This window comes from Centropristis striata, chromosome 10 (genome assembly GCF_030273125.1).
Source record: "Centropristis striata isolate RG_2023a ecotype Rhode Island chromosome 10, C.striata_1.0, whole genome shotgun sequence".
Taxonomy (NCBI): Eukaryota; Metazoa; Chordata; class Actinopteri; order Perciformes; family Serranidae; genus Centropristis; species Centropristis striata.
In genome coordinates this window covers 39006605-39021682 of record NC_081526.1, presented here as the reverse complement: position 1 = coordinate 39021682, position 15078 = coordinate 39006605, and the positions used below count along the sequence as shown (strand labels likewise).

Sequence of the window (15078 nt, the reverse complement as noted above, 5' to 3'; positions counted from 1 at the left end):
AAATAACCCACTTCTCTGTGTTTGAGAAGAGTAAAAGTATCTCAGCAATCAATTGTGATGAGTCAGGAAAACATTCAAAAAAAAAAAGTTTGTATCTATACAAAATATACAACTAAACCTGTATAAAGTAACTAGACACTAACCCTGCTGTCAGAAGAGCTGCTAGCTTTATTTCCACATGAGGAAAAGTTTTATCTGATGAACCAAGAGTCCAACCAAGGCAGCTAGGCATCACAAATGGACCTCAGATAAAGTAATAATAAATAATAATGATAATGATAATGAAATGTTCAAGGTACAGAGGTTGTCTAGTCTGTATCTGCGTCTTTTATCACTAGCTGAAGATGTGAACATGTGTTTTATGAAGACGTTTTATTAATAAAACCAGTTTCCAGTCAGTGAACATTGACTCTACAACAGTTGTTCCAACCCTTTTTATCATTGAGTAAACTAACAACTCCTGATTTTATGGATATTTTATATTATATTCAATGCATAACAATAACAGTAGAGTACTTTATTAAATTGTATTTTTAACAACTGCACAACAGACAGTGAGGGAAGATCAAATGTCTCACAATGTACAGTATCCATGCCGTGTGACAACAGGGAGTACAGGAGGAGGAGGAGGAGGAGGAGGAGCAGGAGTACAGGAGGAGGAGGAGGAGGAGGAGGAGGAGGAGGAGGAGGAGGAGGAGGAGGAGGAGGAGGAGGAGGAGGAGGAGAGAAAGCACACCAGCATGTGTTTCCACATCAGTGATCTGTGAGTCAGCCTCCATCAGGCTGCAGAGACTCTCTGCTTCCTCGTCAAAACCTCTGAGTCGTAAACAAGTTGGAGGAACAAACCAAAATCAGAGCGTAAAGGAGATAAATATAGGACTTCTAGTCATTATAAAACCTAGAAGCACAACTCTTCATCTTTATAAGGAGATTTTATGCAAGATATTGTGTGTTTTGTGCATTTCACACCATTGTGCACTAGGGTTGTCAAAAGTATCGATACTAAAACGTTTTATCCAGATACGATACTCATTTTCCGAATTATCGAGTATCTGAAGCTTGTTATCATAGTTGCAGTTTCTTTTTGCACAGCTGTTTTTTATTATAAATATTTAACCTTCTGTTCTGTTCATTTTTACATGCTGCATTTTTCTTGTAAATAAAAATATTTCTGTTAAATTTTGGGGTCTTTGTTTTTATCCTGGTGGTATCGAAAATGGTATCGAGTATCAAATATTTTCCTGAGTATCGGTATCGAGTTGAACATTTTAGTATCGTGACAACTCTATTGTGCACAGAATTTGAGGTGGACTGCAGTGAATTTTAGGGGAAGATAACAGATCAACAGTAGATCAAATATAAGTGGTATATATGTGAACACTGGGAACCAGCAGCTCAGCACTGTGTGTCACATTGTTATAGTCATAAATCTGTTATATTACTAAAACAATTATAAATGAAAAAAATGTTATTTAGGTGTATCAGGGTTTAAAACAATATCTAATGACTACATTAAGTCTATTCTCAGAAGTTGTTGGAGCAAGTTTAGGGCTAATACCAATTGTTACAACACATTTAGTGCTAAATGTAACCTTTTTATATGTTAAAAATTGTTTAAAATGCTTTCAGTATATCACATTAATTGTATTTTGCTGTTTTTTTCCCAGCATCAAACAACAATTTAAAACCACATCAAGAAAAACAAACAAAAAAGAGAAGACTTACATAAAGATGACAAGAACTACCATACGTGACATCTTTTGGAATATAATATTTAATGTGTTTGTGTCATTTTTTAAAATTCCAGTTTGGTCCATGTCCCGTCTGCTAACATGGAGTTTATGAGCTGTACTGCAGCTCACCACCAGGGGGAGGTTAGGGGGAACTCTTTCAGGATTTTGGCTGTTTGGGGTTTAAATGTGATATTCAAGATGTTTATTATTCTGATTGTTTTGGAAAACTTTGTTTCTTCGATTTTAAACCCTTTACTATCAGAAAATAACAGAATAACTGGTGTACTTTATTCATATGACTCTACTGAAAATACTAATAAATTATATCTCTTTTTTATGAAGATGTCAGGCCACATGGAAACATGCAGTTGCACAACACAAGTACACAGCTCTGTCTCCATCAGGGAGGATCCCAAACACAAATAAATAAATATAAATATAGATATGTATCCACTCATCCTCTGTTTCTCTCAGCGCTGCTGTGAACGTGCAGACATGCACGACCTCCTCCTGCTGCAGCAGCGCCGGGACAGTCCCACGCTCTTTGTCAATCTCTGATAACCAGGGACGGTATTTAATCAAAGGCTGTTTCCCCATCTCTGATAGTGATAGCTCATTAATAAATCCAGTGCTGAGAGCTGCAGCTGCCTGTAAGGCAGCAGTTTGCTGATAAGGGAAACCAGCGCTGGCCTTTAGGATTACAATCTGCCACAGAAAAGCTGATTAGCTACGCAGCTTGGTTGAAAGCTAGCCCTAATTACACAATGGCTTGGCACACATGCTGCTCTACTACTACTGCTGCTGTCCTGTGAAGTAATGCAGACAACTGTCATACAAGTTGGATCAATGCAAACTCAATCCAGCGCAGAATACACAATTACTCAGTTCTGACTTGTGCAGTTAACAGGAAACGTTCACATGCTGTGTCTGTTCAGAGCTGATTCATCTCAAAGCTTCTTGGCTAATTCAAAGCTACTTATATCAAAAGACAGTGTGGTGATACTCACTACAGCAACATGCATGTTTAAAATTAATCAATTAAAAAGTGGGGAAGTGCAGGTAGAGGTTAGATTTACTCTCTACTGATGATGAGGGGAAAAAGTTTATGAATGAAAGGTGATACTGCAGAGAGGCAGGCTGCAGGATTAACACACTAATCAATTAGTTGATGAAATTGACATGTGCAAAACTGGAAAAGTTTCTCGACAAAGAATCATGCAATGGTACCACTTTTATTTTGGTGTTTACTGGAGAGGTGCTCATAAGTTGGAAATAAGTAATTCAGCATGAAAAAAGTTAAGATGTTTGATAAAGTTCTTGGAGGGTCACATTGGATGTGTTCTGGATCACCTGGTTCTTTATGCTGTTATTATTTACCTAAAAAAGACTTAAAGGGGCAGTACACAAAATTAATAAAATAGCGTAGCTGTAAACAAAAATGAACTATTTACAGATATAGTGGAGTTCAGTTCTTGGCCAAAATGAAGCCATGCTCTCTTAATGTGTGTTTTAATCTGAGTTTTTTGGCTCTTTATTGACAATAAACAACAATCAGTTGTTGTGTTAAGCGCTCTGGTTACCACTAATAACCTTCTCTACCCGCGGCTCTCACCTGTCGGTTACCTCAGGTAGCTCTGTTAGCTCCGTCTGCTAGCGTTAGCAATGCTAGTGTAGCTACCGCCATGTTGGGGCAATGTGCAGAACATAGATATGCTCTGAATTACATGTACATACCGAAATAAAATTAAAAGAATGTTGTTTATTTACGTGTAACTTAAATGTATGTGTATAGCTGCTGTTTTCTATTTTCTGTTATTGCTTTTATGATGTTTTTTTGTTATTACGGCAGAACAATTAATGGGGATTTCATCTAAAACGAATACCAGCGTGATTATTTTAACTTTGCATTTACGGCTTTCACAACCACTAGATGAGGCAGCAGAGCAGCAGTATTTCAGCCAGAACAAACGTATTAAACACATTAATGCATCAGACTCAGCAGACAGGTTACCAAAACAAAGAAGAGAGAGAAGCTCAGATTACAACACACACGTCATTCTCTGCTGCAGACACTATTAATCCTCTATATCTTTACATTGCATTGAGTTGTTTGCTGCCACATATAATAATAATAATATAATATTTAAAACGATATATATATAGAACCTTTAAGTGTTGTTGTGGGGATTCAACATTTTTTGCAGCACTTCTGCAGAGTCAGCTGTGAGATCAGAATGAGGAGAGCTCCTCTGAAGCCTCTAGACACACACACACACACACACACACACACACACACACACACACAAACACACACAAACACACACACACACACACACACACACTGTCTGTCACTGATAGAGGTGAGCAGCTTTTGATGAAGCATGCTGCCATGGAAACCAGCCAGGAAGCTGCGAGTGCTGTGTGTGTGTGTGTGTGTGTGTGTGTGTGTGTGTGTGTGTGTGTGTGTGTGTGTGTGTGTGTGTCTTTGAGTGGATCTTATAGAGATAGTAGCTAAGGAGACACATAGGAGCAGCCGTACACACACACAGCTCACACAAATGCTCCACATCACAAACCGTCTCTTCAGTTCACTTCAAATCTTTTTCAGTAAAACGTGATTTATTTATTTATTTATTTATTTATTTATTTATTTATTTCTTCTCTCACTGCTGCCGATGCCAAACGTCATGCTGCTGACATTTCACAGCACGGCTCAAGTAGGTCAAGTCAGAAGTACAGCAGTGCTACAAACACAAAGACTCTGCTGGATCCAACTGGATCAGCCATTATAGCCACATGACGTAACTGTTTAAATGCTTTAAAAGACAAAATATGTGATGCATGTGTCCTCCACTCATCACAGCACAGAGGTCTGTTTGTTCCGTTATGATCTGGTGTCCTGCTGCTGCTGCAGGGAGGAGCTCCATGCAAAGGTTTATGGTTTATGGGTTCAAGTGCAAAAATGTACTGACTGACTTGTTATCTGGGAGCCCACCACCCTGCTGATGGTGCAATCAGATGTGACAGATGCAAGATTTCCTTTATTTCATACTTAATCTAATGCTATATAATATATATTTAGTACTTTGTTGTTTTGCACCAACACACCACAGCAAATTCCTTGTATATAAAATCCTACTCAGCAATAGATTCTGATTATCTGTATTTATTTAACTGCAGAAAGGAACAATGATGTATCGTGATTATTTTCTATATTTTTTGCAATATTTGGAAAATACTAAATTCACCATCATGTGCACTATTATGCTAAATGTCATGTTTAACATTATGTGCAATAGGAAGTTCACTAACGTGCAATATTACTTCTTATATGCAATTATTTTAATCACTTATCTGATAATCTGGTGTTGTGTTATTCATATTTTACTACATTTTTCTGAAAATCTAGCACACAAATTTTCTTTGAGATTAAAAAAGTTCTATCTTATTTTATCTTATCTAACATTCTGCAATATATATATGCACATAATTTAAACTATCTGCCAAAGCCTCTTTGCTGATTGCTAGCTTTCCTTCAGATGCTACACATTAAAACTTGTCTTGTAAACAGCCACAGGAAATGCAATGTATTTGTCACTGAAAATGCATGTCTACAAAATATGTCCAGTGCTTTTTCACGCTGGCTCACTGAGCCGTTAGCTGAAGCTGCTGCAGGTGGAGGGAGAAACTCTTTTGACCTTTGTTTCTTTCACTGGCAGCCATCCAGATTATCATTAACCTCTTAATCCAGAGAGCCTCGCCGTCAAGGGCTGTGTGTTAGCTACTTAGGAAAAATACATATTTCATAATCATCTATTTATAGAAGACATGCATGTTACACTGTTTTAAACATGTGAGATCTTCAGCTTTCAGAATGAATGTTGTCCAAACTATGTCTTATTAAGACATAATTTAAAAAGGCGTTTTTTCACTGGAATATTCTACTGAAGAAGAGGTTTTAGCAGGTGTGGGTAGAGTTCAGGACTGAACGATTAATAACTCTGCTCCTACAGTGGAAATCCTTCCAGTGGTCAATATTTAGTATACCTATAATAATCACCAAAAAAGGCCTCTTTTCTAAACAAGCATCATAAATGCCTCTAAAAATTAACTAGCCCTCTGGAGTTCACATCAGTTCTTCATCACGTCACTCTAAAGTTCTGGCTTCAAACTCTTCAGGCCAAGTAAAACTGGAGATAAATCTAATATATTCAGTGTAAAAATACAGAACTAGATGTTCTCTTCATTTTGCCTCCTAGATGTTATACAAGGTCTCCCATAAAGTTGGAATCATTTTGTTTTCAGACACAATCTGAACAATCTGGTTTCATTTTCATTGTGATATGTTTGGAAGAGATTGATTAATAAGCTTTTGAGAAGATAAACATCTGTCAGGAATAAATCACATTGTCACAACGATTTCATGGAAAGAAGAAAAAATAAAAGTAATTATTTTTAAAATAATAATTATCAGGTCATGTAGGGAGGTTGTGCTGAAAGATATGATAGCCACATGTTTTTGTAGTATAAACAGGCGGGATGAGAAAGAGTCAGAAACAGCAGGACTCCAAAGGGTTAAAGTTTAAATACTGCTGTTGCAATGAATAAAATAACCATGCAATAAATCAAGTTTCAAAGCCATAAGACTGAGTTTGTTGTTGATTTATGAGGCGGTATTAATGAGGTGTTTGTAATTTTACGGCACCAGTGGAAGTCAGAGAAAGGTCTCCATAAAACAGGCTGTCCTCACACAGACGGTCGGAGCTCAAAGTCCATCAAGTTATGATTCAACGACTTGTATGAAGAGATAAGCTCACACACACACACACACATACACACATCCTTGTACTTCTATCTTTGTGAGGACCCTAACCCTTAACTTTCACCATCACAACTACAGGTGCATCTCAATAAATTACAATATCTTAGAAAAGTTAATTTATGTCAGTAATTCAATTCAAAAAGTGGAAATAACACATTATATAGATCCAGATTTATTGAGAGACTGGTCTCCCCTCCAAAACGTCATGGCGTTTCTACAGGCAGCAAAATATGACTCATATTTAAGTTTTAGACTTCCTCCGTAGCCATCTCGCTGACATAGCAGTAATGACTGACTGTATGTCCCGAGAGAAAACAAAGGTAACTAACTTTTTACCTAATTTACGTGTTGTGGCTCATGTCACCCTCCCATTCCCTTCCGGCATTTACGTACATTTATTTCCTGTTTAAACTGTCTTTTATAACACCTGACCAGGAAGTTTTTGGCCCTAAACCTCGTTCTAAACCAGCCTTGTTTACAACCACCAACCATACCTGTATGTACAGGTGCATCTCAATAAATTAGAATATCTTAGAAAAGTTTATTTATGTCAGTAATTCAATTCAAAAAGTGTAAATAACACATTATATAGATCAATTACACATAGAATGAAACATTTCATGTCTTCATTTATTTAATTTCGTCTAATTATAATGATTATGGCTTACATTTAATGAAGACCTAAAAATTTAATGTCTCCAAAAAATAGAATATTACAAAAGACCAAATGGACTTTTCCATCATATTCTAATGTATTGAGATACACCTGTAAATACCCAACCCTAACCCTAACACAAACCTAATGTAACCTTTGACCCTAAAACACAGTCTGAACTCTCAAACAAGCCTTTAAAGAAGTGAGGAGTCCTCACTCTGTTGGTTAAAAACGTGTTCCGGTCCTCACTATGTAGGAAGAACAAGAACACACACACACACACACACACACACCTGAGGCAGTGGGTGATTTACAGTGCGGGTGGTTTGACTCAGGTACAGGCAGCTAATCCAATCAGGTAGAGAGACCACACTAATGAGATATGAAGCAAAGAATACCAAGAAACAAAGATGGCCTCTGTGTCTCTTTCTTCCTTCCTCCTTTTGTTTGCTTTTGCAATCTCTTCAACCACTCAGAGAAAAGAGAAACTGCATTAGAGAGAAGCCTCGGGCGGAGATTAGCATCTCCAGCCACTAATGCTGAGGAGGAGAGGGCCGGCTGGCTCAGTGCTGGTTCAGCTCTGCTCAGGGCCTCGGTCCTCTTACTGGAGCTGCACTAATGCAGCTGTTATCAGACAGCATGTGTTTTAGTGGCAGCTGAAGTTTGAATCACACTTCTATAGCAGATTGTACAGACTAACTCAGCTGCCACTTTCATTTAGTATCAATCAGTTAGAGTAAGTATACATTTAATTTGATAAACACGATAATTGTACTTCTTAAAGAATTGTCACTAGCACTTATTGATGCACTAATAGCTCTTTTTGCACTACACCTTGATTGTTTGCTTTTATTCTTCCTGTAAGTCGCTTTGGATAAAAGCGTCTGATAAATGACAAAATGTAAATAAAAACATGTCTTTCTTCGTTAGAGTCTCAGGAAGTCATTTCTGTAGTCGGTATTCACACGTTATGCACATGAACTGATGCAAACATGCTAACAAGTTGGATCGGATTTTGAAACGGAATTTTGAAAAGTTGCAAAATGCTAAAATGCAAATTCGGGACGTTTCCATCAACTGGTTTAGAGCGAATAAACAAAGCTGCATTAATGAACTCTGGTCAGAAGATGACAGACAACCTCTAATTGTCCTTTCATGTCAGAGCAAACAGCTGATCAATCATGTGAGTTAAATGTTCGCTAAGTTTCCATCTCTCATTTAATGCATTTCATATTTTTAGAAAAAGACCCGCCCTTTATTAAAGCTTTATCGAATTTTGTGTTTCCATCAAGCTTTTCACATGTATATCTTCACAACAGTCCTGATATAAATCCTAAAGGTTATACCATTCAGTATCCGTTGAAACTAGAAGTGTTGCTTCATTTTTTAAAGGCTGTTGCTGTTTAATTTGTGTTGCATTACACTGATGGGTGTTTCACTATCCTGAGCAGAACTTTTACATCCGGATAAATGACAGAAAGGACTGTTGTATATTAGACTGCATTACTTTTAGCCAGGTGTACTTAATAGTCTACCTGAGTGTATAAGAGACACCTGAATCATCATGTGTCCTGATACTAAGTTCACACCAATTTTCACATTGTGTTTCTCGTGAATGCAGGATAATTTTTGTTAATTTGTGTTACTCAAGCAAGATGCAGATGTGTGGACATTGTTGCTTCGTACCTTTTGTGGAAACTACAGATAAATTGGAAAACCAAACACTACTACAATACTTCAGCAGTGGGTACCAAAAAATAAACAGACTTTGCAATAAATCCAAGTTGCTGGGACACTCACATTGACGTAATGCACCAGGCTCTCCTGCTCGTTGACCTTGTAGGTCTTGATGCCGTACTCTTTGGCCAGTCGGAGGATGCGGTTCTGAGTCGGCCCAATGTAAGCCCCGCCCAGATCCACCCACTTTGTCTCCTTATTCTGAAAAAGAAAAGAAAAACACACTGAAACATAAACGGACACCACTTAAGCTTCTGTCTCATTACAAAGACTTGACACTACATGGAGTACCTCAAGGCTCTGTCCTGGGTTCCCTTCTTTTAAGTCTTAAATGTTGACACTCGAGGAAATCATCCATAAGCACGTCATTGATTTCACTTCTATGCCGATGACACCTAACTCTACATAGATGTTCGTCCTGATAATCCTCTCTTTTATCTCCTTTTCTTGTGTGAATTTATGGATTACCCCAAATAAATTAAACAAGCTGAAGCAGGACAGAACAATGGTTTTAGTTATCAGGCCAAGAGAAGAGATAAAAGATTTACCAACAGATTTATTACACCATCCCAACATGTTACAACACAAGTAAAACCTGGGTGTTATCATCGACTCTGACTAGAAAAGTTTTATATCATTCTATTAGACCTTTCTTCCCCTTTTTTATAGTGGTATAGTTTTTATACAAGAAGGCTTGACTACTGCAATTCACTGTTCACAATTCTTCACCAAATCTCTATAAATGAATAAATTACACCTCATACATTTGAATTAGATTTGTCAAAAAGTACATTATTTTACTGCATACTTCTTTGTGTTTATATGTATATTTACATAGTTATGATATCTTCATTTAAGCTTCTTTGTGTGTATAAGAAGTGCTCTAAAAGTAAGTTATTATTATTGATAATAATAATAATAATAATAATAATAATAATACAAAGCTACCATCATGTTTGCGGCTCTAATATGTTTACTAATTAAACGTTTATTGCTCTTTGAAAGGGTTTACTTGGATTATAATCCTATTATTATATAATCTTTATATCAGTGGTATCAATAGGTCTTAAAATCACAATAATACCGTTGATTGCAATGATTTCTAGGACAATATATTGGGCCAATGTTTCACCTGCACAGTAAAGGTGCGTCCTCCGACCCGGTCCCTGGCCTCCAGAACCACCGGGCTCAACCCGTTAGCTTTCAGAAGCTTCGCTGCACTCAAACCTGCAGAGAGAGAAAGAAACAAAGGAGAGAGAGGTGAGTGAGGACACATACAAAACATTTCCTGCACCACACACAGGCAAGAATACTCTCCTATACATTAACTTTATGACAGGGCGGCTTCGTGCCACACCTTCCTTCAAAGAAGCTTTTCATCACGTCTTTGTGAGGCTTTCTGGTTTGCTAACCTTCACACAGAATAGATGTATGAGAGAATTAGAGGAGGATAAAGATCAAATGTCACTTTTTTGGAATAGAAACAAATCTTGTTTCTCTTCTGCAAGTCAGCAGATGTGTAACTTTATGCTTTAAAGTTCTCTCTCTTGCAAAAAAATGAACCCTCTGAACGCCATCGGGACTTGTTTTCTTAAAAAAAATGCTTTATCATAGAAAGAAATTGTAAAAACAGGCATATTGTGTAAATTAAACTTTCAGACAGTACTTGAATGGGTCACAAAAGGTTATGGGAAGTTTCCATTAGAAAAAGTGACCAAAATGAAGCTTAAAATAGTGATATTTCTGTCAGAAACATTTTATTCTACAAGTGTCATTTAAAACGTGTCCAAAAATAAAGCGTTTGCACGAACCAGATCCTGTTAAAAACATTAAATTCTGCTCCTCAGAGACGCTGTGAAGCCAACGGTAACCTGACAAATATAAAAACCTAATGATGAAAGTTGTGGACACTTGGGAAAGTGTTTAAATTCCGTTTTATTTCCAATTTTTTTTTAAAAGTATCAGAGAAATTCAACTTGCATTTTTTTCTTTATAACTGTGCTATTCTGCACAAAGACATGTTTAAGTAAAAAAAAAAACGTGCATTAAAAAAAACGTGCATTAAAAAAAACGTGCATTAAAAAAAACGACCTGAAGCGGCTTGTTGGGGTTCTGAGGGTGGAGTGAGAAATGATTGAGCAAATATTTGTCTTTGGAGTGACTTGGCTGGACATTTCGAGAGCTGTGGGAGAGATGGAAGAGCAGCAGAGGGGGGAGGGGAGAAGTCTTTGCAGAGGGGAACACAACGAATCAGAAAGCAGCTGACCTGCTGATCATGTGAGCAAAGAGTCGAGCTGACTACCACATATACTGACTGAGGAACCACGGCGTCTGTGGCAGGGAAACAGCTTTTCACACACTGACCTCGGGCGATTCCTGGCATAACTTTAATTCAATACGACATAACGTAAATGCACTTAGGCATGTACACACACATGCAGAGGATTAATGTGCAGCATATGGCTCAGTGACAGAGTGCAGCGCTGCAGAAAAACAGAGACCCAGAGAGACAAACACAGGACCACTGCTAATGTGATGCATTACATGGCAAAAAGTATGTGAGCATCTAAACATCACACACATGTGGGACTGCAGAACGTTTCATTTTAGTAAGTTTGGGCATCAACCTGCAGCTAAAACAGCCTCGAGTCTTCTGGGAAAGTTTTCCGCTGCAGGGATTTGATGGATCTGATGCAGGAGGATCACAGGCTCACAGAGATTCAGAGCAGGAGGAACTACTTGTTACATTTCCCATATTTCAAATGTTTGTTTTAAAGATATCTTCTATGAAAATATAAACACGAGAGTCTCCTGGATAATATCACAACCCTATTTTATGGCCAACACATTAAATATTTTAGATTCCTCTACAACATCCATGAACCTGAGAAGCCAGTCGGACGTGTAAAAGCAGCTGAATTCATCCAAAATCTGCCCAAAATACCCAACAAGCATTGATTTAAACTGTTAATTGTAATTTCAGATAGTTGAATGTTTTCATCTTTAGCTGCTGCCAGCTGCACATTAGATTAATCTGACTCTCTGTTAATGGAAATTCTTGGAAGTTGCAGTTTTGGAGGGCTGCGAGTGTCACGGAAGATAAAAATAAAATAAAATAAAGCATTTTTATAAATAAGTAACTAACTGTACAATATAAATATGCAATAATAAATTACAAATTACCTTATCAAGCTATAAACAAATAGACTATAATGTAAAGAAATTATTTGATATTTTATTGGGCAATAAAAAGTGGATTTATAAAAAAAAAGTATGTCTTTATTAAAATGTAATTAATTACTACTTTATGTTCGCAAAATCATAACCAAAATTATTTTTGGTAAATATTGAGATCACAATTATTTAACATGATAACTCACTTTCTTGCTTACTTAAAAAAATATATTTTTCTTTTCAAAGGAATTCTTTTTACTTTAAATATTATTCACCTGAAAAACAAAAGAAAATACATGTGAAAACATTTGAAAAATAAATAAATAAAATACAATATAAATAAAGAAATATAAAGTTGAAAATTAAAAAAAAATAATGCATCAATATAAATTATATATATACAAAAACAATTAGATTAAGTATGATATGTTAGTGCACTTCCACAATAAAAATAATAAATAAATATAAATAAATAAATGAGCTCAGATACATTGTAGAGCATTGCCACAATCTAGTGAAAACTCATAAATATATATATATATGTTACAGTTTGTAAAGTACATTTAACATATTCCAGTCCGTATTTCCGCAGCCTGACCTTAGAGAAGGTAGATTAATAACATTAACAAAGCAAACAGAGCTTTATTGTGAAATGAAAACGCTCCATATGCTTCTGGGCCGAGCAGCTCAGCAGCTCAGCAGCAACATCTGTGCAAATGTTTTCCTAAATTCCCATCTCTCCTCCCATCTTCGCCCCCGTACCATCTCCTTCCAGAATCCCGCTAAGCTCTGCTGAAGCTTGAAGGGTTTATAGAAGTTTAAACATAGTTTGTCCTGTATTACCAAACTTCAGCCTCTCTCCCTGAACAAACACAGCCTCCCTGCCAGGCTGTGGAGAAAGCATTAGCTCCGACCAGAGGAGGCTCACAAATCTTTCCCCCGTTAAATTGATGCTATTACCTGCGCCGGCTCAAAAGGTCAGACTCTGTCCTGGAAGACAAAGAGCATCTGTCTGTATCTTGTTTATGCCTACAGCAATCACTGCAGAGAGTCCACATCCTGTTGGGACATGGCTTTCATCACACAGCTTGTTTGTCTTAATGGAGACATCATGCAAAAAAGCCTTGTATAAATATGACTAATGGATCAGAATAAAGCTTTCATCACTTCAAAGGACTCAGACCGAGCTCCGCCCCCGGGTGTCTCCGTCCCCCCACCATGAAATGAAAAAGAGGACGAAGCTGCTGCAGTGCTGGAAAAACCAACTGTTCCTGAAGTGAACTTCAAGTGAGAGACGGATTGAAATTCAGCTCATGCAGCAGAGAGGCAGGAGAGGAAGAGCAAAGGAATAAAAGAAATATGTGAGCTTATATGCAGCAGCTCCAGGAAGTTTGTTTTGGAAATATGACAAAAGTGTATGAGTATGAATCTCATAACCAAACAAATAAACAGGATAAACAATGGTGCATTCACATGCTTCTACAGACTTCTCATAAATGTTTGCAGCACACTTCATATAATAACCTATGAAATATGAGACGTGTTAATGTTAAATTAAGGGACATGAACACTGGTCTCCTGTCTGTTTGTCCATCCTGCATGTCTTCATCAGCGGACTTCATCTACTGAGATAACTTTACAGTTATAACTATAACTTCCCACTGCTTTACTTTAATATCCAGCCTCAACATTTCCTGAGTTGGGAAGTCGTTCTTCTGACTGTCTTGTGTTCATGAGCTTTAAGTTGTAATGTGGAAACAACATGGACGCCACAAAGAAGATGTGATGTATTATATTGAGAGACTCTCTCCCCTCCAAAACGTCATGGCGTTTGTACAGGCAGCAAAATATGACTCATATTTAAGTTTTAGATTTTCCTCCATAGCCATCTCGCTGACATAGCAGTAATGATGACTGTATGTCCCAAGTGAAAACAAAGGTAAATAACTTTTTATGTAATTTACGTGTTGTGGCTCATGTCACCCTCCCATTCCCTTCCGGCATTTACGTACATTTATTTCCTGTTTAAACTGTCTTTTATAACACCTAACCAGGAAGTGTTTGGCCCTAAACCTCAGTCTACACCAGCCTTGTTTACAACCACCAACCATACCTGTATGTACAGGTGCATCTCAATAAATTAGAATATCATAGAAAAGTTTATTTATGTCAGTAATTCAATTCAAAAAGTGGAAATAACACATTATATAGATCCATTACACACAGAGTGAAACATTTCATGTCTTCATTTATTTAATTTATTCTAATTATAATGATTATGGCTTACATTTAATGAAGACCTAAAATTCAGTGTCTCAAATTTTTTTGAATATTACAAAAAACAATTTTAAAAAGTATGTTTAATATGTAGATGTTGGCCTCTGAACAGTATGTCATCTATATGACTCAATACTTGGTTTGACTTGAACTACTGGAAATGGACTTTTCCATCATATTCTAATGTATTGAGATGATCCTGTATAAACTTGTTAATAGTTGTTTTCAGGACACGGAACAGGTGAGCTGTGAAATATGATCAGGAACGTTTTTTATTTTTTTATTCTTCTGACACCACATGGATGCCGTTATTTGATCCTGCTCTTTATTTAAAGTTTTTATGGCGTCTTCCTCGTCCGTCCTTCCACCAAGTTTCAGGAAAATAGGGCCTGAAAAGTTTCTGTAATTCTGCGGTCAAACAGACAGAAAAGATAACTTTGGTGTAGATAAAAAAATGACAAGGAAGGAAATATTAAATAGCCTCGATTGTAGAGGTCATTATCAGGGCTTTTACATCAGGTTTTAGATATTTCCTTCTTGGTTGATATCTTAGAGTTCCTAGATTACCTTCCTGTGTTTCCTATTTTTCTGCAGCAGTTTCTTTAGCTGCAACAACAACAACTGCACACACTCAGAACAACTCACACTCATGTTTAAAACTCCAAGAAGCCATGATCAGC

General features: G+C 37.0%; 1 protein-coding gene across 1 annotated transcript in view; it reads right to left on the bottom strand.

Moving 5' to 3' along the window:
• The window catches only part of mao (monoamine oxidase), a 45012-nt gene that overhangs the window by 16683 nt on the left and 13251 nt on the right, over positions 1–15078 (bottom strand). The window contains exons 2-3 of the mRNA XM_059342714.1: positions 10080–10174; positions 9011–9148 (exon numbers count right to left, since the gene is read on the bottom strand). Coding sequence (XP_059198697.1) covers positions 9011–9148; positions 10080–10174 — 233 coding nt within the window. The remainder of the gene's footprint in view (positions 1–9010; positions 9149–10079; positions 10175–15078) is intronic.